This window comes from Physeter macrocephalus, chromosome 6, assembly GCF_002837175.3.
Source record: "Physeter macrocephalus isolate SW-GA chromosome 6, ASM283717v5, whole genome shotgun sequence".
NCBI lineage: Eukaryota > Metazoa > Chordata > Mammalia > Artiodactyla > Physeteridae > Physeter > Physeter macrocephalus.
This window is the reverse complement of record NC_041219.1, coordinates 71,172,491-71,198,776: the sequence shown is the minus strand read 5'-3', so window position 1 is coordinate 71,198,776 and position 26,286 is coordinate 71,172,491. Positions and strand designations below refer to the sequence as shown.

Genomic DNA, 26,286 nt, shown 5'->3' with positions numbered 1-26,286 from the left:
GGCCCGCGTACCGCAAAAAAAAAAAAAAAAAAAAAAAAAAAAAAAAATCTTTGGAATATGTACTGGATCCTATATTTTAAATATAATAGAGCCATTTTAATAAAATAATAATCTTTTACCTAAACTTGATGAGGTTCATCACTATTTAGAATGTTAGATCTGCTCTCAGAGTAGGTTGTGTCAGCATTGCAGAGGCCGATGAACCTCTAAGGTTTCTACAGTATTCTTTAAAAATTAGAACTGAGCAGGGTATGGAATATGGAACTTTCCATAGATCAGAGAGCAAAAAATGTACAGTACATATTTGAGTATTATGGAATTTCTGCCCATTTTTTTGTGATGATTAAATGATTGTAAGGATTTAGAGCACTAATTTTCAGGGAATTTCTATAATCGCATAAAATGTTGAAATATATAAAATATAATCTTTCCTTAAAAGCTGACTTTGGATTCCTATGACTACCTTGCAAGTGATCTGGAGTAGGCGGGTACAGCAAAGCCTAACACACAACCCCCTAGGGAGCTTTTAAAAAAACGCATATACTAACTTGCTGGTCCCATCCCTAGACAGATTTATGAACCACTCATCAAATATCTGGACTCTCAATTAGTTTACCTTGTAGTCGTTTAAGCACTAAGAATTGTTGATCTTATAAAACTCAGTAAGTTTTACAAATGTGTTATTGGTGGCTTTTTCCAATATAGAAAGGTGAACAGTTTTGATGAGCTCTGTCTATAGATGACTGACAGTAACTCAAGCAAAACTGCCTCTGTCAATTTTTCATTTATTTAAATCAGTGGATCTAAGTATGCATTAGACAGCTCTTTTTTAGGAAAAGTTTAGAAAAGATTTTAAATCTGACAACATTAACACCAACAGTAATCACAACCATAATAGGCACCCTTCAGAGATCTGCCTATAAGTGCTGACTTTTGTTTTATAAATCTTGGGAACTGACCATATCCTGTTCCCAGAATATTGACTTTGATCGTGTAAATCAAAGAAAGACTCTTAGTGTTCTCTAGTGAGCTTCTTGAAGTGTTGGTTTTTGCCTCATGTATCCTTCCTCATATGTTTACATCCTGCTTTCAGGAAAATTCCTATTTGAAATTTAACTGGTATGACTTCTCAAAATGGTAACATTCATTTATAAAAGTTAACAATTTGTTCTGCCTTCCATTTCAGATTTATATGTGCATTATCACAAGGTAATTTCTGAGTAAGGAGACAATGATTGCCCTTAGTAATGTACTGTTTCCTTCAATGTGTTTATTATTCTTTATAATTAAAACATTGATCTCTGTCTAAATGTTTATCTTAGGAACAGTAAAATTTCAAGTTATTGACATACATGCCTCTATGTTCATCTGAATAAAACATCAGTAAAATCTATAGTTTGAGGCTCCTTTTACATATAATACCTGATCATTTTGAAATCATCTGATCGTATATATTAATGAGTTTATAGTCCTTTTCACATTTAGGTCAGAGCTTCTTAACCTGGAACCCAGGGTTTATAGGAGTTCCTAGGGGAGTTCATTGAGGAAGCTCATAGTTGGAACTATGAGAGTAGAAAATGAACTCTCTAAAATTATGTGTAAAATTATGTGTGCAACTGCATGAGTGTTTGACTGTATGCATGTGCATTTGAGTTTTGGAGGGCATCTTTAGCTACATCAGGAGATCTAGAATCCAAAAGGAGTAAGCATTAGTGGTTTGAGGTTTCATGCAGAAGTATAATGAAAAATTATTTTAACCAAAAAAACTTTAAAAGTAGTTTTTACATAATCATTATGTATTTTTTTCTATTACTAAATGAAATTTGGCATCTCCTAGTTTGACAGAGTAGGTTACAGGTAGTGCAATTGAGTTTCAAAATAGATATTTGTGATAACATATTTTTATCCAATTTTTAAAGAATTTAAGGAATAACTACGTAATATAGCTTTTAAAAATTCAGATATAATTGACATATAACACTGTATTAGTTTCAGGTGTACAACATAGCGACTCGCTATTGGTATATATTGCAAAATGATCACCACAGTAAGCCTAATTAACATCCATCGCCTAAGTTACAAATTTTTTTTCTGTTGTGATGAGAACTTTTAAGCTTTACTCTCTTAGCAACTTTCAGATAGAGACTATAATATTATTAACTATGGTTACCATGCTGGACATTACATCCCAGGATTTATTTTATACCTGGAATTTTGTGCTTTTTGACCACCTTCACCCTTTACAACCAAGAACAGCCTGTTGCTGGAAGAAGAACATGACCATGTCAAAACTCGTTCGGCACCAAAGCACTTTCTCTGTGGATCTGTAGTCCATTTCGTGCTGCGTCTATGCAATAATGAGAATTTAATTAAAGATAGTCCAAATCTTCTGTACTGTTTCTTCTAAGTTCAAAACTTTATTGAGCTAGAAAGAATGCTAGAGATGGCCACACATTCTATAAAGACAGATAAAAAAATCATAAACTACTGAGCGCCATTAGTTTGATTAGCCACTTACACTTCAAATGTATATGTTTGGTTTATATAACTATTTAAATCTTAAGGTTCATTTTTTTGGAATATAGTATAAACCAATGTGTACTTGGATGGAGAGAGCTTTGTAAGCCTACAATACTGCTGGGTTAATTAATTTCAGGACACTTATATCACTTCTTTAAGAGTTGAACATATTGGGGTGAAAGCCTCTCCTTTTCATACTTAATTATTAAGAAGAAGCATATCTTGTTCACCCATATCATTGATAGATATAGACATAGCTAAAGGTTTTTTGGGGGCTTAGTTTGTTTTTTGTTTTTTGTCTTTTAAGAGTAGGGTAGTATTAGCACTGTGGTTGAGAACCAGGGCTCTGGAAGCCAAGAGAGTGAAGTTGATTATCTACTTTATATTTTATTAGTCATATGATCTCAGGCATTTACTTCAGTCTGTGTGCCTCAGTTTCTCCATCTCTGAAGTGCAAATCATAATTAGGCTTGCCAGGAGAATTAACTGAGTTAATGCACATATGGCAGTTTAAACAACGCCTGACACAAAGTAAATATTCAATAAATATTGTCTATCATTCTTAGTGATTATAGTCTGATAGACTGACTATCAAATGTAATGTTTTTACTACCCTGTGTGGATTTAATTTCAGTTTATAAGACCGAAAAACACACATGATGATGTATTTCTTGAGTCCAGAAGTCAAGAATGAAATGTCATTTGGGCAATAAAAGGAAGATACATATTTGATTGAGTCGCATATTATCTCTTTTATTCAAATGAATTAATTCTTCTTAGTCACCAAATTATCTGAAATTTGAATATTAAGGTGTTCATAGAAAAATGCTATCTATAGAATTAATAAGAATGCATTTTTAAAAAGATATTTTGATGAGGGTAGATACGTGGATACATTAGGCAGACCCCTTCCTTTACCTCATGGTTGCAAAGGTGACAAAGAGGGCAAGGTGAGGTAAAGCTTGTTCAAGAATAACGGACTTCCCTGGCGGTCCAGTGGTTAAGACTCTGCACTTCCACTGCAGGGGGCATGGGTTCGACCCCTGGTTGGGGAGCTAAGATCCCACATGCTGCGTGGCGTGGCCAAAAAAAAAAAAAAAAAGAATAACGAAGATTATTAACCTCATTCTAAAAGTTTGGAACACACTTTTATCGTTAGACTTTAAAAGTTACACATCACAGTTCTGAGAGCTCTTCTGCAAAATACTGAAGCTTGTTCTTAGAGTTCACAAAACCTAATTAAATATACATTGCTGGCCTGAACGACTGATGCATTTGTTAGCGGACTCTTTGAACGTTCAGCTCCCAGGAAAATGAACGGAAATGTGCAGTCATTATTTCAGGGATGGTAAATGCAGTCCCAGGGAAGAAACTGAAAACCGTAGGACTTCGTTGACCGAAGACTGTGCCAGCGCTACATAACAGGCCATTGGCCATGCAGATGGACAGTGGAGCCCCACACTGAAACATCTGTTAACTACATAAAGCTGTTAAAGGGATTAACACCGCCAGAGGCTGAAATGTAATCAGACAGGTGAAACAGCAATAAGATAAATATTCCTGCTTGAAATACAAGTAATGCTAATTAATTTATTTGTATATTGCTGTGGTAACTGAGTTTAGAATTCTTGTGAAATACATTAAACTCTTCACAATATATCCTTTCTCTTTGCAAGGTGTAGAAAATTAGAGAGATGCAAAATGGGATATTATTTTATTTTACTTTAATTTGAAATTTTTTCTGATACTTTAGTAGACTTCATTGCATATAATTTGGGTGTCATTCTCTCTACTGATGCTGCTACAGAAAAATGTGTGTAATTTTCACTTACGGCAAGTGAAGCTCAGTTGCCAAATTCTTATTTGTAAAGTATATCATCATATAATGTAAAAACAGAGTATGAAATATAATGTTTAAAGTAAAGCTAAAATTGGGATGTTTCTGCTTTTGACCTTGGAAATAAAGGAGAAGAAAGATCTGTGGAAAAACAGCAGTTTTGCTGTCTTCTGGTTTGCACATTAAACTGAGCTAATGTTTATTATGGGTCATTCATAAAAGCATTCCTTAGTTTACTGAATGAATTTGTGATTGCTCCTTTCAGAGGTGTCTGTGTGTGTATGTATCTGTGTTTAAGTGTTTGCTTGTATTTATGTGTCGGTTTTAAATAAATAATTACAAAAGTGTACTTTCACTTAGCCTGCAGGGGCTTATAATTATTACATTATGCATATTGATTTCTAAATTCAAGTACCTTATAAGCTAAGACTCGCCTATGAAAGTATTGTCTATGGAGCATTCAGTCAAGAAACAGTGATTGTAAGAGGCATATTCTGTTTTTAGGAAATGAAAACCATTTGGGGTTTAGAATTATTTTGAAAATTCTTTTAGCACACATTGTTTACTTTTGCTTTTCCCACATTGACTCGATCCTACCCAACAAACTGATGTTTATAGCATAGCTGATGTCCCTGTACTCACTAATATCCATTGACAAAAATCATATGAACAGGTTATGATTATATTTGTGTTGACATCTCTATTTTTCATATATCTTAAACAATTAGAATGACAGTTTTATCAGGTATTTTTAATCTAGTCAAAAATATTAGCATTATTTTTTAAAGATTAAATATCAAATCAGTGTGATTTGTCATTTTTCTGGGGTCAACAGATCCTCATTAACATGTCTTAAATAGAGGACAAATGTGTAAACACGGGTATAAGCTATTATACTGAATATTAAATATGCACACGCTCATATATATTTTATTGGAAACTTTTAATGCTGTAGAATTAAGAAATAAACCTGGGGGAGACTAACTTCCTCAAAGATGTTAGGATACAGATTTATTTTTAAGAAAAGCTCTGCTTTGTGGCAAGTCAAAGGATTATGGAGGTAAGAGATTATACAAGGAAAACCTTTAAGAAAATAAATTTTTCTTTGTCATTTCTATATCATTTCTCGTGAAAAGTTCTGAAAAAACAATTCAGTGCTGCTTATACAAAATACACCCCTGATATTACACAAATTGCTGAAGTTCTGCTAGAAATTATGGGAAAAATAATGCCAAAAGGAACACCCGAAGTATGTTTACCTTTTAGAATTACAGAATAAGTTCTTTTCATACATGTGCACAATTATGAAGAGGCAAAGTCTGCCAGAAACTTTATTTTTTAGGGCAAATGAGGCTTAAAGTGCAAAACAGCAAAGAGTATCATCAGAAACAGTGCTTCAGATAACAAGTGGAATTGGAAATATCTTCTGCATAAGCAGAAATGAATTTACAGTATACTTCTCTGATGTCAGAATAACTTGGGTGGCTGATGTCTTCTTAAAAGCGTGAGAGGAAGGTGGAGAACTAAAAGAGGACCCTACTTTAATTAGGAGTACCATAAAGAACAGGCAGCTGCTTAAAATTAAAAAGAAAATTCAATGTATGGAATGTTATTTGTTTAAACATTATAATATCATGAGAAGGTTTATTACAGATGACCACTACATTTAGTGTTCATAGGAAAATCTAAGACTTTCAAACAAAAGCAAAAAATAGACAAAACTAATCAATATAGGCTTTGTAGAAAGGCTACGTTGCCGTTTGAACTCAGTCTAAGGGAGAGAATCTTCTTATTTTTACTTCTCCTATGAATTGATCTTTGTCTCGCTCTAGTGTCAACCTGTAAAGTTAATGTATTCTTTTTTGAAATTTCTTTATTCCTTTTGCTCTTGCAGAGTGACATTTCACTTTTCACTGTTGCAGCTGAATAAGCCATGTAACCAATTAAAATTAAAAAGCTTACTGAACTTTAAACAAATATATATATATATATTTTTTTTTCTTTTGCTTTCTCTTGCAGGAAGTTGATGGCAATAAAGTTATGTCTTCATTTGCCCCACACAACTCATCTACCTCACCTCAGAAGGCAGAAGAAGGTGGGCGACAGAGTGGCGAGTCCTTGTCTAGTACAGCCCTGGGGACTCCTGAGCGACGCAAAGGCAGCTTAGCTGATGTTGTTGACACCTTGAAGCAGAGGAAGATGGAAGAGCTCATCAAAAATGAGCCAGAAGGTAAAGGATGAAAAAGAAAACAAAGCTGTTGCCTATCTCCTGATTTTCATGGTTTGATTTTAACTTCTAACTCCCTTTTCTGATGCACTCTCAAGGTTAAATTGGAAGAAACCTAATGCAATGAAGATGGATAGTATTCTTTTTTAGAAACATGTTTATACGTCTAACCCCAATTTTATAAATCATTAATTTTTGTTGTGATGTCTTCCTTATTTTCACACGAGTAAGTTGTGGTTGAGTAAAACTGAAAGGTTCAAGAATACAAAGTGGCAGAAGAGCCCAGGACAGTCACCTGCCTACCTGCCAGATATCTGCAGTCTAGTTTGTGCTTCCCCACCAGGGCCATTTTACAACTTTGTCACATTTTATAACCTTTATACATCAATGCATCTTAGACTGCCTAGACAGTTCGGTCTATTTTTTGTATAGTCTAAAATTAGTATGGTTAGAACTATTGTGTATTTGAAAAGTAGTGATTCTCTTACTGTTAGCTCAGCTGAGGTTCCCATTTTTTCAACTTCCAGGACGCCTTTCTTTTAAGATTTCATTTTCTAAATCTCTTTAATAGTTACAGATAGTATCCTACAGGTGATAATGCTCATGGACTAATCTTAAAATGAAAGCAAACAAACTAGTAAAACGATTGATGCAAACTGGTATAATTTATGAATAACTGATAGTCATCCTTTATGTTACAGATGTTTACTAACTCCTGTTTAAAACCTATGTCCATCCTAAACACGGATGCCACGTTGCACACAAGACCATGCCTCCTATTTATTTCAGAGTCAGATGGAAAATTAAAACAAACAAACATAAAACAGTGACATAAAAAGACATGCTTTACACCAAAAATATACTGCATTTATACTATTTAACACTATTTATAACTGTTGTTAGGACACTGGTAAATTATATCTGGCGCAAAATGTATGTTAACCAGTATTTGGAGTCATGTGGTAATTAAATATTTCTGGGTCTCTACCAGATGCATAGCTGGGACATGGATTTGAGTTAAAATTTATGTAATTCACATGATCTTACAGTTGGAAGGAATTTTGGAGATAATCTAGTCAGCCAAAGACTTTTTGGCTCTAACCTGCATGGAGATAAAAATGGAGTTTTGAGGAGGACCCACACAACCTTTTTCTTTTAATGTGTTGCATTTTTTTCTGATAGTAAAAATAGTATTTTCTTACTATAAGAGTTGTTTAAAAAACAGAAAAATTAAAAGGAAGAAGATAAAAATCACCCAGAATCATAGTTTTCTGGTATAACATCTTTATGATAGTTTTCTTTTTCTTTATTTTTATATATGCTATTCATTTTGCATGATTAACTTTCTACATTTAAAATTATTTTGCATCTTTTATGTTGTGATACAGCATTATTAACTAAAGTCCACAGTTTATTCAGATTTCTTTAGTTTTCACCGTGTGCTTTTTCTCTTCTAGGATGCCATCACATAACAGATTACATTTAGCTATTTAGTTCTCATGTCTCCTTGGGCTCCTTTTGGCTGCAGCGGTTTCTCACACTGTTCTTGTTTTTGATAACCTTGAAAATTTTGAGGAATACTGTTCAGATATATTGTAGAATGCCACTCTATTAGAATTTGTCTGGTGGTTTTCTCATAATTAAACTGGGATTGTGGGTTTGGGTAGAAAGACCACAGAAAGCAAGTACCATTCTTGTCACATCACATCAAAAGTACATACTTACTACGAGATTTACGAATGTTGATGTTGACCTTGATCACCCGGCTGATAACAGTGTTTATCGGGTTTCTCCACTGTAAAGCCTCCCTGCCCCCTTTCTGTACCTCACTCTATGGAAGGAAGGTGCTGTGTACAACCCACATTTAAGGAGTAGGGAACCTTGATCCCCTTCCTTCACAGTGACTCATCGAGAAATTTATTTGGATTTATTCTTTATTGGAGATTTATCTCTTCTCTATCATTTACTTATTCAATCACTTATTTATATCAGTATGAACTCATGGATGTTTATTTTATACTTTGAGTTATAATACAATTTTTTATTCTGTTAGTCACATTGTTCCAGCTTTGTTCGTTGGAGGCTCCTTCTATGTCACTTTGACATACCACTGTGATGGTGGGGTTTTATTTGTTTTGTTTTGTTTATTTTGAGCACTTCTTTACTTTCTGGTACTATAAGATACTGCAGATTCATCTTGTATCTTTCCTTCTCCCAGTCCTAGAATATTTCTCTAAGAAGCTCTGGTTCCTTTTATTGGAGAATGGTGTTAGAAAACAAGATCTGGATATGAAGTGTGCTCTTTGCTACTGAGGTGTCATTTCTTTTAGGGCCTTGGTATTCCCTCAGTGTTTCATGTGAGCTTCCTTCCAAATGGGTGCACAGACTCTTAATTTGGAAGTATTTGAAAGGCTGAAGCCAAACGAATAATTCCTAACAGGAAAAAGGGCAGGAGGCAGTGACTGCCAATTTGCTTAGCAGGAAACATTCAGAGGTACTGGGAATTAGGAGAAAATTATAGCTACACGGGCAAAAGAACAGAGATAGAGCATCCATGGCAGAAAGAGTTAACACAAAGAAATATCATTATGTATGTGGACATTAGACTGTTTTCATTATTGTATTTCCCACAGCTCTTTTTTTGTACTTTCCTTCCTACAAATATATTAAAAGCTCAGCTCAAGAGTGACTTGTTATTGAGTAATATAAAGATATTGAGAAAATACAGAGATAGTCTTTATGGAAGACCGGCATATAGGTTGAACATGCCAAGCATCTAAAAGCCCAAGTCCCAGAAAGATAGTTTTCGTATGAATACAAAACGACTAAGATGGTGTTATGTTTACGTACACAAGATTCCTAGATATGCTTTGAGTACACAGAAATGTAAGTAGACTCACAGTTATTTATTTATTTACTTACTTACAATTGAAGTGTACAACTCACAATGTGTTAGTTTCTGGTGTATAGCAAAGTGATTCAGTTATGCTTATTTATAATATTCTTTTCTATTATGGTTTATCACAGGATATTGAATATAGCTCCCTGTGCTCTACAGTAGGACCTTGCTGTTTATCTATTTTATGTATACTAGTTTGTATCTGATAATCCCAAACTCCTAATTACCCCTCTCCCACTCCCTTTCCCCTTTGGTAAGTTTGTTTTCTGTATCTATGAGTCTGTTTCTCTTTTGCAAATAAGTTCATTTGTGTCATTTTATAGATTCCACATGTAAGTGATGTCCTATGGTGTTTGTCTTTCTCTTTCTGACTGACTTCACTAAGTGTGATAATCTCTAGATCCATACATGTTGCTGCAAATGGCATTATTTCATTCTTGTTTATAGCTGAGTAGTATTCCATTGTATATATGTATATACCCCATCTTCTTTATCCATTCATCTGTCAGTGGACGTTTAGGTTGCTTCCATGTCTTGGCTATTTTAAATAGCACTGCTATGAACATTGGGGTGCATATATCTTTTCAAATTAGAGTTTTCTCCAGATATGGGATTGCTGGACCATACGGCAACTCTATTTTTAGTTTTCTGAGGAGCCTCCGTACTGTTTTCCATAGTGGCTGCACCAACTCACATTCCCACCAGTGGTGTAGGAGGGTTCCCTTTTCTCCACACCCTCTATAGCGTTTATTATTTGTAGACTTTTTAATTATGGCCATTCTGATTGGTGTGAGGAGGTACCTCATGGTAGTTTTGATTTGCATTTCTCTAATATTAGTGATGTTGAGCATCTTTTCCTGTGCCTGTTGGCCATCTGTATGTCTTCTTTGGAGAAATTAGACTCACTTTTATTGATGAAGAAATTTGGTCTTGTAAGAATATTTAGTAACTGCAACTATTGGGAGATTTATCAAGGAGCAATTAATGTATCTGAGTAAAGTGGTGATCTTAATCACCAAGAAAAAAATTATAACATGGAAGAAAATTGTATCCTAGAAAAGGAATAGAGTGTTAAAGGAAATTTCTTTCTATTTTTTTTAACTGCAGAAAGAGAAAAAGGGAGAAATGTATCTAGGGAGATATGTGAAAGGCTCCACAGCAAGTGGGAAGTTACGTTCTAAATATTCTGATTCTTATTATCTCTCTTTTCAGATGAGGAAACTGATGTTGAATATGTTACAGGGTGACTGTTGGGGTCATTATTCAAACTGATTAAAAACTCCACTAATTAAAGGGTATGGTTAGACATGAGAATGGACACCAAAACCTGACATTCGCCAAACATCAGGACAGTGACACTGCATACAGTACAAACAAATGATCTGTAGTTCTGTGAGGTACTATAACATCAAAAGAATAAAATACATAGGAATAAATTTAATGGAAAAGTACAAAACATTGTTATAGTTCTGTGATGAGGGCAGTAATATGGGGATGAGGAGAGTAGAGAGAGAGTGAATTGAACTAAATGTTAAGCTGACAGATATCTGCTATGGAAAAATCTTTTCTTCCCTCAAGCTATGTTTTCCATTGTTTTTCAAAGGCCATTAAAATGAACAGCAGGTTGTGATGAAAATTTCATCAAGCCCCAGCTAAATCATTATGAGGGTGCCATATTCATGCCTTTGCTTCCTCTCATTGGGGGGGAATGCAGATTTCAGTAGAAAGTTCGTATGATTTCCGACCTTATCCCTGCCAACAGCAAGCCAGCAGAAATTCAGAAGTTAGAGGAGAATGGTGTGTCGTACAAAAGGAGGCCACCGAGGTAAAATGGTTAGAAAGAAAATTAGATTTGCATATAGGTCGAAGAAAAAATGGCTCTTTTATTCGAGCTAGCTTATCTTTTCAAGCAATTAATTAAAATATTTTAGAAGTTATAAATAGGAGAAAATATATTTATATATTTTTGTTTGTATCTTTTTCCTCCATCAGAATTTTTGTCTGTCATTACTTTCAAAGTTCTGGTGCTGAAGATTCTCATTTGTCCAGTGACACTTTAACTGATGTGGAACCTGCCAAAGTTCGTAGTAAATTTTCAGTTCGAAATGTCTGACCTATGTAACATATATTTTATATTTGGTAGTAACTATGCTCTATCAGTTGGTTTTTTTAACTATTAGACGTAGAAGTTAAGAATGACGAGGTTTAATATCATAATATGTGATACATTATTCCTCTATCAAGGCCTTGAATAAATGATATGTATTCGGTTGGTTGCATATATATTAAGTGCATATCATGTGTTAATGACAGTGTTAAGTACTTTATATGAAATAGTTTATTTAATCTTTACATAAACCTCATAACCAGGGCTATTATGTATAGCTATTCCAATTTCAGGAAATGCCATACACATGAACTAAATATTCTGTTTCTTATTATCTCCATTTTCAGTTGAGGAAACTGATGATTAAATTATGTCACAGGGTGACTGTCGGGTCATTATTCAAACTGAAGTCAACCTTAAACTAAAATTCATGCCCTTAATCACTACTTACACTGTTTTTTCTAATTAGGAATTTTGCCAGTAATAGTTTAATGTTACACATTAACAGTGTGTCCCTAAATTCCTTTGAAATATTGAATAAGAAAGTAGTATTCCATAATTTTCTGCTAACGTAAATTTCTGATTCCTCAATGGTGATCAAATTTCCAGAGAGCTTTAATTGAAAATCAGCTCAGTTTAAACTGTTTGATTTTAAAGTGTTAAAAAAAATGCCTTGGAAGATATCTTAAGAAAAACTTGTTTTAGAAGAATGTCTGGGAGCAAATTAGTTTGGCATAATAGAAATTCGGAATTGGAATGAAATGTAGACACATTTTAGCCCTCTCTCCTCATTTCGAGAGAGAGAGAGAGAGAACTGAGGTAGAGGTGTACTTGAGATCACACAGCAAGTTAGTGTTAAAGCTAGAATGAGAATCCAGTGCACATCCTACAGGTCTGGGTGCCTTTTTTTTCCAGTTCAGTTACGTCATACCTTTTGGTATTCTTTACTCTCTCTGTCTTGATTCTTTTAGAAATAATGTCATCACCCCATCTTAGTTTTAAAGAGTATATCATTGATCATTAAATTAAATTTGAACAAATCTAAGACAACCAGCTATCTTAATTTAGCTAACAAAGCCAAGATAGACGGGTATCCACAAATGTCCTGTGTTCTCAAGTTCCAGGTAGCTAGGGATAGTCTATAACTACAGATCAGCCTTTAAATTTAGGGGTCAGATCCAGACTTTGATTTTCATTCAAACCTTAGGCTCAGAACAGTGCAGGTGCAAGTAATTTTTACCTTGATGAGAACTTTATATATCTCATTTAAATTAGAATCCTTTTAGATACAAGATTATAACAGGCTTCGTATTTTAACTTTTCTACATTAATGTCTATAGTACTCCTCTGTCTCTTTGGAATGACCTTTTCAGCTTATTTATATCTCTTCCTCCTAGAAACACAACAAACAACACCTTTTCTTGATTCCCATCCCCTCTATCTGTAATTCTGTTCCTCATTTCTCCAAGTCCAAGTTGCTAGAAAGAGTTATTTACACTCACTGCATTAACCTTTTCATCTTTTTAAGAACTGTTACTTGCCTCCCTCCATTGCTATTTACTTAACTGTATTATGACTGTCCATTTATTTGTCAAGTTTCTTCCCCTGTATTAAACTCCTTAAGGATGAGGATAGTGCACATACTAAATATTTAAAATATTTGTTGAAAGGACGTTTATACTGCTTCAGTGTTACCCCATTGCTGTCTTGGGAAGAGGAGAGGAAAGACCTTAATAAATACACGACTCTTCTGCCAGATGTTATGTGAGCTACCTCATTTAATCCTCAGAAACTCCGAAGCTGGTATTATTTCTTATCTTAAAAATTAAAAATCAAGTCTTAGTAACTTGTTCATGTTCTTGTCATATGGAAGAACTAGAATTAGAATGAACTTCTTTTCCTTCGCAAAACTACTTGGCATTGAACACAAGACCCGACCCTTTAATCCCCTTAACCTTACTTTACACCGTTCTCTAAGGTACATGTTCTCATGCTGTCTTTATTAAAGAAACTTCATGCAGTTCTCCCAACACTCTGTATTTTTAATACTACTCTGCCTTTTCATATGCGGTGTCCTCTGCCTTAAATATCATACCCGGTCTTATCCACCTAATGAATTTATATGCACCTTTTAAGACTCAATGCCTTCTCTGAACACCTTTGTCAGAATTTGGTTTAGTCTACACTGCTAACATAACTCATCTCTGTTAGTTCTGACTGCATTACCATCATTGTTTATTTACCTGCTGTCTTCCACAGCTGTAAATATGTGAACGTTGAAATGAGTTCTTGGTTTGATTATCTGTGCCTCTCCGCTTCCTAATAATGAACTTGGTGCATAGTAGGTGACTGTGTTACCTGTGGATGACGATCCACCCACTAATTGACATTTTTAGCCTTTGCTAGCACTCCCCTAAAAATTGAGTAGATTTCATTGCTCGCCTTCTGTTTTTTTTTTAAAAATTATTTATTTATTTATTTATTCATTTTTGGCTGCATTGGGTCCTCGTTACTGCTCACAGGCTTTCTCTAGTTGTGGCGAGCTGGGGCTACTCTTTGTTGTGCTGTGAGGGCTTCTCATTGCAGTGGCTTCTCTTGTTGTGGAGCACGGGCTCTAGGCACGCGGGCTTCAGTAGTTGCAGCACACGGGCTCGGTAGTTGTGACTCGCAGGCTCTACAGCGCAGGCTCAGCACTTGTGGCCCACGGGCTTAGTTGCTCCGAGGCATGTGGGATCCTCCCGGACCAGAGATCGAACCCGTGTGCCCTGCATTGGCAGGCAGATTCCCAACCGCTGCGCCACCAGGGAAGTCCCTGCCTTCTGTTTTTACTGCCCTCTTTTCTTCATGTCCTACTCAGTTAACCTCCCTACCTGTTTATCTCATTCATCTTGTCCTCTCCATCCTTCTTGTCATTATTGAATCTTTGAGATCGTTACTTTAAATTCTTCCTGTGACTTAGAGGTTAAAGTATTGTCCCGGGTCACAAAGCTAGGTATTAAGATCCAAGATACAACACTAAAATACACACATAACAAAAACTTTTTATATTTTATGGTCACATTAATCTTTGAAATAACTGTAGTATTGCTAATATATTGGCATTATCTATGAATTTGTGGCCACAGATTACAATTTTCCCCCACAGCTATGGGCAAAGTAAAAAGTGAATTGATCTGTGAATAATTTTCCAGAATTCAATGCTGTAAATGGTTCTTTAATAGTGTTTCATCATAATGGAGACCAGCACTCTTTTCTAGGACAGAGCTGGCATGGGAGAGAGAGTTATTATTTCTTACGACGAGCTCAAGATGCTAGCTAGCAGGCTACAGTTGGATCTATCACTCCACCACCCCGCCCCGCCCCCCCACAGTTCATCTCCGGAGGCCTGTAGTCAAAGAAAAGTAACTGACTCAACTCCTTCCTTGTTCCCTCCAGTCTTTCAGGGACTCTAAGACGTTCCCTCAAGGGGAGGGTTTCCAAACTCAGGATTCAGGAGTTCCTTCAGAGGGCTTATGAATCCTGGAAATTGTATGCAAAATGGGGAAAATATATATATTTGTGCGTTTTCTGAGACCTAGTTCTTATCTGACTTTCAAATCAATTCATGATGAAAAAGGGTAACTGCACTGTGAGTCAGGGTTTGAGCTGTAGTCCTGCTCTGCCACTGATTGCTGTGTGTAAGATATCTATCAATAGAGTTTAGTCTCTGATCAATTTTGAAGCATCAACTTACAAGTATTTAGCAATATTTGGGAATGTCATTGTATCTGTTTTGCCACATTTGAGGGAAATGCAGCTTTTAAATTTAAATAAGGATTTCTTTGCATAAAACTGAGCATCTACCTTATAATTTATATCATAAAAGACATTACATTTACCTGCCTTTAAATTGCTGTAGTAATTGTGTTAATGTAATAAGTATCTGTCCTCCGTTGGCAAATCTAACTGCCCTACTTTCATCAGAGCGTTGTTGAAGGAAACAAATGAGGTAACGCGCATGAAAGTACTTTATAACTTATAACCAACTTGGGATTGTACCAGTTATTGTCATTACCACATCTTGGCTGGTTAGAAACATTGTTACTTTAGGCATACCAGAAACATTATATGGCTCCAGTGATGCTTTCCCAGGATACTTACGTGTACGGAAAAATTCTGGTTCAGACCTGCAAAATTCTGGAAATTTAGGATATGTAATCCACAACAAAAATGACAAACCCAACATTCATAAAAATCCTAGGATAGCTAGTTGTTTTGAAGTTTATTTACATGTTTCCCTAAATGAAATATGGTTAGGCAAGTTTGTACCTGAAGAATTACTTTTCAAAAAGAAAGAGGATTTCTCTACATTGATACGGATAAAATTGCAAAATGTGACCAGTATGAGACTAGGAGAAGCAATTTAACGTTGGGTTTGTGGATTTCTTATATTCTTATTTCTACAATAAATGTGAATGTGTACTGAAGACAAAGATAATTGAAGGCTCCCTTGGCCAAAAGTTTCATAATTTTCTAAGATTTTAGCTTTCTCTCATTTGTTCTTCCTTTCCTCTCCTATTTTGATATTTTTTCTTTTCATTTCTTTTGTGTGTACATGTGGGTATGTGTGTAGTCCTCCTTTATGATCCCACATATGCTTGGTTTTATTTAGCATCTGTATCTGTCAGTGTTCTTCCTTCTTAGAGTACGATGCCCACACCTCCAAAATTGTTACACCATGATGAGTGTACCCCTTGTGTGTGAGATACTGCATTTATTTGCGAAATTTTGTTTCTACTAGAACTAGACTTTGTCATCATTTACACAATTGGGACTTTTTTCCTGAACTTCTTCAAAAAAATCTTTGCTCACAATTTTATAGTACAAGACCCTAAAGGCATAACCTATTACCAAAGTCACCCAGTGTTACTTTGCATGAAACAGTTCATTGCTTTTAGTACAGACTTCACAAAAAAGTTCTCTTTTTGTAAGAACTAATAAAATAATGGAATGAGTTTGGAAAAGTATATATTGTGACAGATCTCAAGACTTCACCCTCAGAGTCACCTACAGACCAGAGACCATCACTGGGTGAAGAAAATATTGGGAGTTTTATTGTCATCAATTTTCTCTCTCGCTCTGTCTCCCTCTGTCTCTGTCTCCGCCTGACTGTCTGTCTCTTTCTCTTTCTTTCTCTCCAGCAGATACAGCAGGGAATATTGTTCAGTGGATATCACCCTGACGCCATGCAGTCAGTATACTACAAATTCTCAGTGGCAAATGCCAAAAAACTTCCTCTTAACTCCATGTATACCATTTCTAGGCTTGGGCTGGACACTTTTTAAGTTTATAACTGTATGTTTATGAAACAAAAAAGTGTAAATTCTTGGTCATGAATTATGCTCTCTTAGAACTTAAAAATAAGGTTTTTTTATATTCATACATATAAAAATACGTATGAATATTCTGTGTAATGTATCTTTTTGATATTTGCTTCTGTCACATCTATTGAAAATAATTCAATTTAGTTGCTTGTACCTTCTGTGGTACTTTACTTGTGTTTTTTTCCCCCCAAATAATTATGTGTTAATGGACTTTTAATTTCTATTACAAATGTGTTGACATACAGACCCATTAGATTCTCTAAATGGATATAAAGCTTTTTCTCCTTGTTTTAAGATGTATTTTAGGGGTCCTAAAGTAGATATTATAAGCAGTGTATTTTCATCTGTGCTGTGCTAGGGCATTATATATAATTATTCTGTGGAAAAGACAGGCCCCTGGTGCATGATATTTGGCCTTGAGAACATCCCTACAGGCATTGAATGTTTGATGTTTGAGTTTACATTATAAATCACAATGCCTGCTCTTTTACTTTAAATGTCTGTTGTTGAGCAGCCCTTTAGAATTTAAATTGAACCATATTACATTAACAGATAAGTTGAAATTGAAATTCAAAATTACCCCCTAATTTTACCAACTTTTTAATTATTATTTTTATAAGGAAATTATGGAGATTGGCTTTCCTAAATTCAAAATCCCAAAGCATTCCGTTAAATTAAGAATATTGAAATTCACTTTGAAATTCACTCTTATTTTAAAGCCACATTTGATGAGGTGGGAAAAATAAAAACTGAACGGATCAGGGGAAAAGCCTAAAGATACTTTAATTGGCAGAGGTTTGAGTTGCTTCTGTTTAGTTACTCACTGTCCTTTTGACAAAGTACACGTTGAAGAGGTTTTGTAAGTGCTGTTTCACTGAAGGACAAACAAGGGTACTTTTCAGTTGAGCCCTTTTCAGTTTGGTTTCTCACACTCCCTCCGCTGTTGGAGGCTACTCCTAATGCATTGTGGCTACGTGTTCGTCTGTGCAGTCCGTCACTGGAAAACGTCTCTTCTTGTTAAGTCTAACTTCCAGGCACCCTTTTCCAAGTCACCACTGTATGGAAATCGACACTCATAAAATGATGATAAAGAAAAGAGTTTATTTTTAAAGGTCAGGACAAGAAGACACCCTCAAATGCTGTAGAACCTGTGTCTTTAGGAATAAGTGTTTTAACTTTAGCACAGAGTACACTGAGTCTGAAGCCTTGTAATTTTTCAACACTAGAGTGAAACGTATTCACGCTTATCTTCGTTTCAAGCGGTATCCATCACAGCGGTTTATCTTGATATTGTTGATTTCATTAAGTGTTACAGAAAATTAATTTATATTTTCTCAAAAGACCTTCTGACTTGGATTGTAATGGCTCAGGGATTGCCTCTGGGGGATCTTTAGAGTAGGAGGTCCCTGAGCTGAGATCCAGGGCTGTCCGTACAAGAATCCCATTCGGCCAAGAAAGCTTATATTTTTCTTTTCAATTAGAAGTTGTACTTTTGTTAATAAAATGTAATCATATTTAAGACTGTGTCCTTAATGTTCATCCTTCTGTGAACAATCAAGGCGGCATTCTGTTTTCAGGTGGCTATTTGTTACACAAGAAGGGTACCATTTGATTCCTGCTTAAACATGAGTTTATCTACCAACAGGACTGTGAAAATCATTGCAAACTTGTCTTTACCCAAATGTTTCTAATATTTCCTAAGCCTTTCAGATAAATGAGGTACCCCTGTTTTCCTTGTCCAGAACTAAAACCCTTGGGTCCAGACTTTGAGTTATAATGCATGGAGCACTTAAAAAACACCCATTGACCCAGGCTGGACATGGACATTAGGGGAGGGTGCCAGCCCTTCTTGCTGCTCATGTGCCACAGCTTTTAGAGATAGCACTTATTCAAGAGTGAAGAGCCAGCCCCCTGTTTCTGAGGCCTCTTTTCCCTCCCATGAAAGGTTCAGGCCCTTGCTGAATCTTAACACTCTAATCTGGGGAACACACACAGCATTTTTCTGAAGCTGATTTGTCAGACTCGACTAGCTGGAGGATTTTGTGTGTTTGCGTGCGTGTGTGCTTTTCACTCAGTTACCCCTGAGGCACTTGTCACGACTGTGCATATTAAAATTAATCAGACCTCCTAGGCCCGTGTGTCTGTGTGTTTCACATGAAGAAGTGGATATTGAGCAAATGCCCTAATTAAATGGGCCTGCTTGGTTTTGTTCTAGTGGATGCTTGGTCTTTTTTTTTTAATAGGAGTTGCTTATGGGGAAGGCACGAACAGCACTAGAGTCGGTGGAGAGCTCACTCAGAGTTTCCTTTGCCACCTGCTCCCAGAGTTCTGAGACCTCAAGGACTCCCAGTGTGCCCTCCTTAACCACCCTTAATGTTGAAGAAAAATATGGCCAAGATCGTGAGGGAGCAACGAGGCTAGGGCAGAACCGAATGAGCATATGACCTGGATATTTGGGTTGATTAAGATAGTCTTTCCTACATGTCGATAATCTTTGGATACCAGATTGTGCTCCGTGCTCCCACTTTTGGATGATGGAGTTTGACACTGAGGGGAAGATCTTATGTAGAATTCAGAGCTAATGCCCTTTCTTTATGCCCTGAATTTGAAAGCCAACTTTTATTCATATATCTTTTCAGGTCATCTACATATCATATAGAAACGATTTATGAGACAATAAGGAATACATATATATATATATATATATATATATACATATACACACACTCTGTGTGTGTGTGTTTGTGTGTGTGTGTGTGTGTGTGTGTATATACTTTTACTCTGATGTTTTCTGGCTTTCGCTTATTTTCATTTATGTTAGACTTTTCTCGTGGCTTTTGGAAAGACTGTCACGGAACATTTGGTAACAAACTCTAATGAAGAGTAAGCTCAAAACACTGAAAATGTGTCAGGCTGACGAAACAGGGTAGCTTTCTTGTTTGAGTAGTTAATGTCATAAATGAGGTAAGCTTTTAACACGCTGATCACTGAGCTTTTGGATTTTAGTTCCAATGCATGCATATTATTTGGACTTTTTTTCATATTTTAGAAAATAGAAACAGAAAATTTTCTTCAGAATATTTCAAATTTGAATTCATATATATGGAATAAAGCATGGAGCCAACATTGGAAACAATTTGAAAAATCACTTAAGTGTTGGAGAGTTTGGAGTTACAGTTTAGCAGATTTCCAAATAACTACAGCAAGTTATCTGGTAAAAGATTACTCTGGCAGGACATGGTCCGTAAAATTGATTTGTTCCTTCCCAAATTGAAAGGGTTGGACAATTCCAAAAAGCTAACCATTTCTTTTACAACTGTTCTCCCTTTCCTCCCATTGTATCTAAGAGGTAAAAGGATCCATCCATTAACCTATATGCTCTCTTTTATATGTGGTCACACAACTCACGTGTAGAGCACTGTATCAGCAGTGCCAAGCAACTGTCTGGTACCTGACAGCATCATAGAAACCCCTCCTCTGTTCACTTAGGTTGCTACTGGTTATTTATTAACACAATGCAGACTGTTCAGTGGGCGTATATGAAATAGAAAGAAAAATAAAAGCCCTGAACAAGTAAATACATCTTTCATCATTTCTTTTGTTTGGTGTGTTTACTGTGTGCTATTCTTGGTCAAGATAAGTTGTTTGACAGTTCTGCAAAAGGGTGAGAGGAACCTTTTCTTGAACTTTATCCTTTTGTCTGTAGAAAAAAGTTTTCTATTTGCCATTCTCTTTTCTTTGTAACCTTTCTGTATAAAATGTTTTTTTGAAGATTGTTATTGCTATTAATATGACAAGTACAGGTGATTATGAAACATGATAAACAGTTTTATCTAATTTGTTTGAAATGGACAGTTAAGAGACTAGACGTCTAAGACAGATTTCATTTCTAAACTTTTTAATTAGAAGTAGAAAATGAGATATTATAAAATCATCTTCTTACTTCCTTCTAAGAAAGACCATTTGTTCTCAGTCCTTATGTAAGTTTCACTGAAATATTGAGCCTTGATTTAATTTGTGTTTAAGTTCTCTCCTCCCTACATATTAATATAATATCAGTGCCGTGCTCATTGCCTAGTATAATCATGGAAGAGATCAGTAGCTGGGAGAGCATGTCATAATCACAGACGTCTGTTTATTTTAACAGGACAGTGCTTCTAGGCTGGTATTTTGTGTGTTAATAGATAAGAAATGATTTGCTGTTTCAAGATGAATTAAATCTCTGTTTCATAGGGCTTTCTTTTCTGAGAAGTTATGCTTTGTAGAAATTTGCATGAAAAGTTTATACACCATCATGTGACATTAGTCAAATGGAAGACTTGGAAGCAGAAAGTAGTAGAAATGAACAAAATGCACCATTCTCCCTTTGGAGTTTTGTTTTCTATCTCTGTTTTGTAACCCTAATGTTTCTGCTTCAGTCTTTGATCCGGCACTGTTAGTATTTTTCATCTCTGTCGAGATACCATGTTTCAGGGAAGGAAAACACCTAAACAGGGAGGTAGCAATGTTGAGAGCAAGTACCCTGTGAATAGGAGAGGTCGGTTCCCAGCCTTCACATACAGGACAGCACTCCAGACTCCCGGCAGAAGTCACGTCCAGTGGCAGAGTAAAATGGACCAGAATTAGACGTGTGCTGGTTTTGCCGCCTCAGCGCTTTAGTTTAGCTGTGCTTGTTCTGAGTTGCCAGACGGAGGACGGCCACCTCGCTGTTGTGCTTATTTAGTCTTATCTCCTTTCAGCTCATGGGAATCATTAAGAAGGAACCAAAAGAACTGAAGATAAATTGAAGTTGTGTATTTTTTTAGCACATCTTTTTCACTTAAAGAATATTGTAATTGGGGGTTAATAAAGAATATTAAGTCAAAAAGCATAGTAAACCTGAGAGTCCTTGTTTTTTCTCTCCATGAATTTTTCTTTTGTTTCCTAAATTTAAGATATTCAAATTAAGAATATTTGCAAGTTTCAAAGTATATTCCATTAAATAGGGAAATACTGCCTTTTGAAATGGTTTATCTAAATTTCAAACAATGTGAACCCTTCTGAAATAATGTCTAATAATTGCTTTTGAAGACAGCATTAAAGAAATATTAAATCTCTGTCACGGTCAGTTATTTTTATCTACATCTATGCTCACATAAACAGGACAAAATCTTGCCAACTCTGTTAGATCTCCAAAATTTCCCTAGAATTAAAGAATACACACACACACACATACAAAAAATATAATAAGTTATAATTAGATTTTAGGAGCATTTATCTCACTCAATCTCTAAACTAAAAAATTTTGGCCTAGAACAAATTTTGACAAAAAGAAAATACACAGATAAGGATCTCAGTACAGAACAGAACCTCCCATTCTGTTTTTTTTGTTGTTGTTGTTACCTTTGGACTCCTGCTAACATCCTGTGTAAAGTCTCTCTTGATGCCCAAGACAGTCAATACCCCCTTTCTCTGTAACCCCTTTGTTTTCTGTTTGCTCTCCTATTCACTCTTTCTCTCATTCTGACAGAAAACACTTATTGAGGTTCTATAATATGCTAGTTATTTTATAGGTGAATGAGGACAGAGATCAAAGACACAGTTCCTGTCCTTAATTTGCTCATAGTTTTTTGGGGGAAACAAGCCATGTAACTTCATGGTGAAAGACACTGTGACTTAGGAGGTACTGGAGGCTCTGTAAGTAGCGGGGGGGACTTACACCAAAGTGAACGTATAATCAGTGCCTATAATTATTTATCCTCTAAAATGAATTAATATTTACATATCGATGGACATATCTTTGTTTATGTCACCTGTGGAGGTCATGTGGCTATTATGACTGCTTTAGCCAATCCTGTTTACATGCTTGAGCAGAAAGCTGTTACAGTAGTCAGTGGATCTCTCTCTCTATGACATAACTTCTTTTAAAAAAATTTATTCATTTACTTTTGGCTTCATTGGGTCTTCGTTGATGTGCGTAGGCATCCTCTAGTTGCGGTGAGCGGGGGCTACTCTTCGTTGCAGTGCGCGGGCTTCTCATTGCGGTGGCTCCTCTTGTTGTGGAGCACGGGCTCTAGGTGCGTGGGCTTCAGTAGTTGTGGCATGCAGGCTTCAGTAGTTGTGGCTCGCGGGCTCTAGAGCGCAGGCTCAGTAGTTGTAGTGCACAGGCTTGTTGCTCCGCGGCATGTGGGATCTTCCCGGACCAGGGCTCGAAGCCGTGTCCCCTGCATTGGCCAGCGGATTCTTAACCACTGCGCCACCAGGGAAGCCCACTATGACATAACTTCTTTTAATGTTGTTTTTCTCATCATCTCTTCTGGATATTTTCAGGTTATTGATTTCTTCTTATCCGCAGCTTTCTGGGAAGAATTTACAACCCTAAGGAGACTTTCTAATAGCTTCCTCCCCAGGTTCTCAAGCTAATAAGCCTATACATATAATGTGTTATTTCCCCTTTATCCATCGTTAGCCTTTATTCACTAAAATAGTAGAGGATATTATCTTTGAATTCTTGTTTTAGCAGAATGGTATTTGGAAAGTTGAGCCAAAATCATGGTAATAATAATGGGTACATAACCTAAACCTTATCCAGAGAGCTAAAATATACTTAGCTTTGTAAGTTCCTGATTCATGTACTGATCCAGTCTCAAAATTTAAACGCTTAGCCAAAAGGTTGTTTGCTCTGTAATTATAACCTCAATTTTATTTTTTAAATTTTATTTATTTTTTGTTGAAGTATAGTTGATTTACAATGCTGTGTTAATTACTGCTGTACAGCAGAGTGACTCAGTTATACATATGTATATATACATTCTTTTTCATATTCCTTTCCATTATGGTTTATCATAGGATATTGAATATAGTTCCCCGTGCTATACAGTAGGACCTTGTTCTTTATCCATTCTATATATACCAGTTTGCATCTGCTACTCCCAAACTCCAAATCCATTCCTCTTCCACATCCCTCCTCCTTGGCAACCCCAGTCTATTCTCTATGTCCCTGATTCTGTTTCTGTTTCATAGATAGGTTCATTTGTGTTACATTTTAGATTCCACACATAAGTGATATCATATGGTATTTGTCTTTCTCTTTCTGGCTTACTTCACTCTGTATGACAGACTCTAGGTCCATTCACATCTCTACAAATGACCCAATTTCATTCCTTTTTATGGCTGAGTAATATTCCATTGTATATACGTACCACATCTTCTTTATCCATTCATCTGTCGATGGACATTTAGGCTGTTTCCATGTCTTGGCTATTGTGAATAGTGCTGCTGTGAACATAGGAGTGCATGTATCTTTTTGAGTTATAGTTTTGTCTGGATGTATGCCCAGGAGTGGGATTGCTGGATCCTATATTCTCTATGTCCCTGATTCTGTTTCTGTTTCATAGATAGGTTCATTTGTGTTACATTTTAGATTCCACACATAAGTGATATCATATGGTATTTGTCTTTCTCTTTCTGGCTTACTTCACTCTGTATGACAGACTCTAGGTCCATTCACATCTCTACAAATGACCCAATTTCATTCCTTTTTATGGCTGAGTAATATTCCATTGTATATACGTACCACATCTTCTTTATCCATTCATCTGTCGATGGACATTTAGGCTGTTTCCATGTCTTGGCTATTGTGAATAGTGCTGCTGTGAACATAGGAGTGCATGTATCTTTTTGAGTTATAGTTTTGTCTGGATGTATGCCCAGGAGTGGGATTGCTGGATCCTATGGTAATTCTCTTTTTAGTTTTCTGAGGAACCTCCATACTGTTTTCCACAGTGGCTGTACCAACATTCCCAACAGTGTAGGAGGGTTCCCTTTCCTGCACACCCTCTCCAGCATTTGTATAACCTCAGTTTAAAACAAAACTGCTTGAATTCTAAGACATACAAGTATATAACAGGTTCATATAGAACCAAGTATTAATACATTTTTCCTGACATACTCACATGTCATGCTGGCAGTTAATAAAATGCAATCCATATTTTTCTTAAATTATTTGCCCAAAGAAAAAGAGACAATGGTGGAGCAGCCTCGGGTTGTGGAAGTAGACATTTTATTTCTTCTCAAGAGTGGAAAAAGAGCCTCAGTTGGCATGTGATGCGCTACTTGTGCCATCCTATATATTTTATTGGGTCTCGCAGAGACCTTTATTAAACTGGGTGGGTGGGTCAGCCTGCAGCTGCAGTGAGCTCACTTCCTGTCTTACTCTCCAGCCTCTTTTCTCATCTCCTACCGTTCCCTACATCACTCTTTATGACTTTTGTTCTAGTAATGCCAAATTGCCTATGGCTTTTCACAGCTACCATGCTTTTCTTTGCTTATGATGTCTGTTTTCAATGCCTTTTACCTTACTTCGCACCTGGGTTATGACCATTCATTCTGAATACTTAGTTTGTTTCACCCCCTACCAGAAATTTTCTGCTAACTGTAATTGCCCCTATCCTCCCTCCCTTAAGAAATTGTATTGTCTCTCCCCTCCATTGGATTTTGACCTCCTAAAGCAGTGGTTGGCAAACTATGACCTGTAGGCCAAATCTAGGCTGCTAGTCTTCAAGAGAAGACTACTTTACGACATGTGAACATTATATGAAATTTAAATTTTTGTCTTTAAATAATGGTTTATTAGAACAGCGCCATGCTCATTCATTTACATATGGAGGTAGTGTCCTGTAGTGTACTTTCGTGATGTAATGGTAGAGTTGATTAGTATAGCCTACAAAGCCTGAAATGTTTGCTCCCTGGCCCTTTACAGACAGTCTGCCAACCCTTGTCCTAGAGGGCAGGAACAGAGTCTCAGTCACCCCATTATCCAGAGTTCCTAGCACAGTGACTCCTAATTCAACGAGTTAATTGAATGGTTGAATAAACGATCTATGACCTGAAGCAAGGCATCCACCCCAGGGTTTCTAGCTCTCTTCCTAAAGGAAGTCTAGTAAAGGAAATACTGAATTATGAAGATTCAGATGCTAGATTTTCCTCTATCATTATCTGGGTAACCTTGGACAAATGCTTCATTTTCCTTTATTTGAAAATAAAATTATTTCATTAGGTGAGTTTTATAGTTCTTTCTAGATATAAAATTCTAGCAATATATTAACGTTTTATTAAGTCAATATGCAAAAGAAGTTAATAAAACAGAATTGGAGAGCTCATATTTTATTAAGAAATATGAGCAAAACGAAGAACAGAACAGTGAACTCTCACTGATCTGTTATACACCAGGTTAATCATTGGTGTTGATTAGGTGTTCTGTAGTAATCCAAATAAAAATAAAGTTTGCTGTTGGTCTGTACTATGAATCTCTAGTACTAAGGCATTGGGATAGACGATAAGATCTTTTGTTGT

At 36.0% G+C, this 26,286-nt stretch overlaps 1 protein-coding gene across 2 annotated transcripts in view; it reads left to right on the top strand.

Moving 5' to 3' along the window:
- The window catches only part of SOX5 (SRY-box transcription factor 5), a 1,009,763-nt gene that overhangs the window by 694,048 nt on the left and 289,429 nt on the right, over positions 1–26,286 (top strand). For both annotated transcript variants that reach the window (XM_055085506.1, XM_055085507.1), the window contains one exon: positions 6,377–6,587. In XM_055085506.1, coding sequence (XP_054941481.1) covers positions 6,377–6,587 — 211 coding nt within the window. The remainder of the gene's footprint in view (positions 1–6,376; positions 6,588–26,286) is intronic.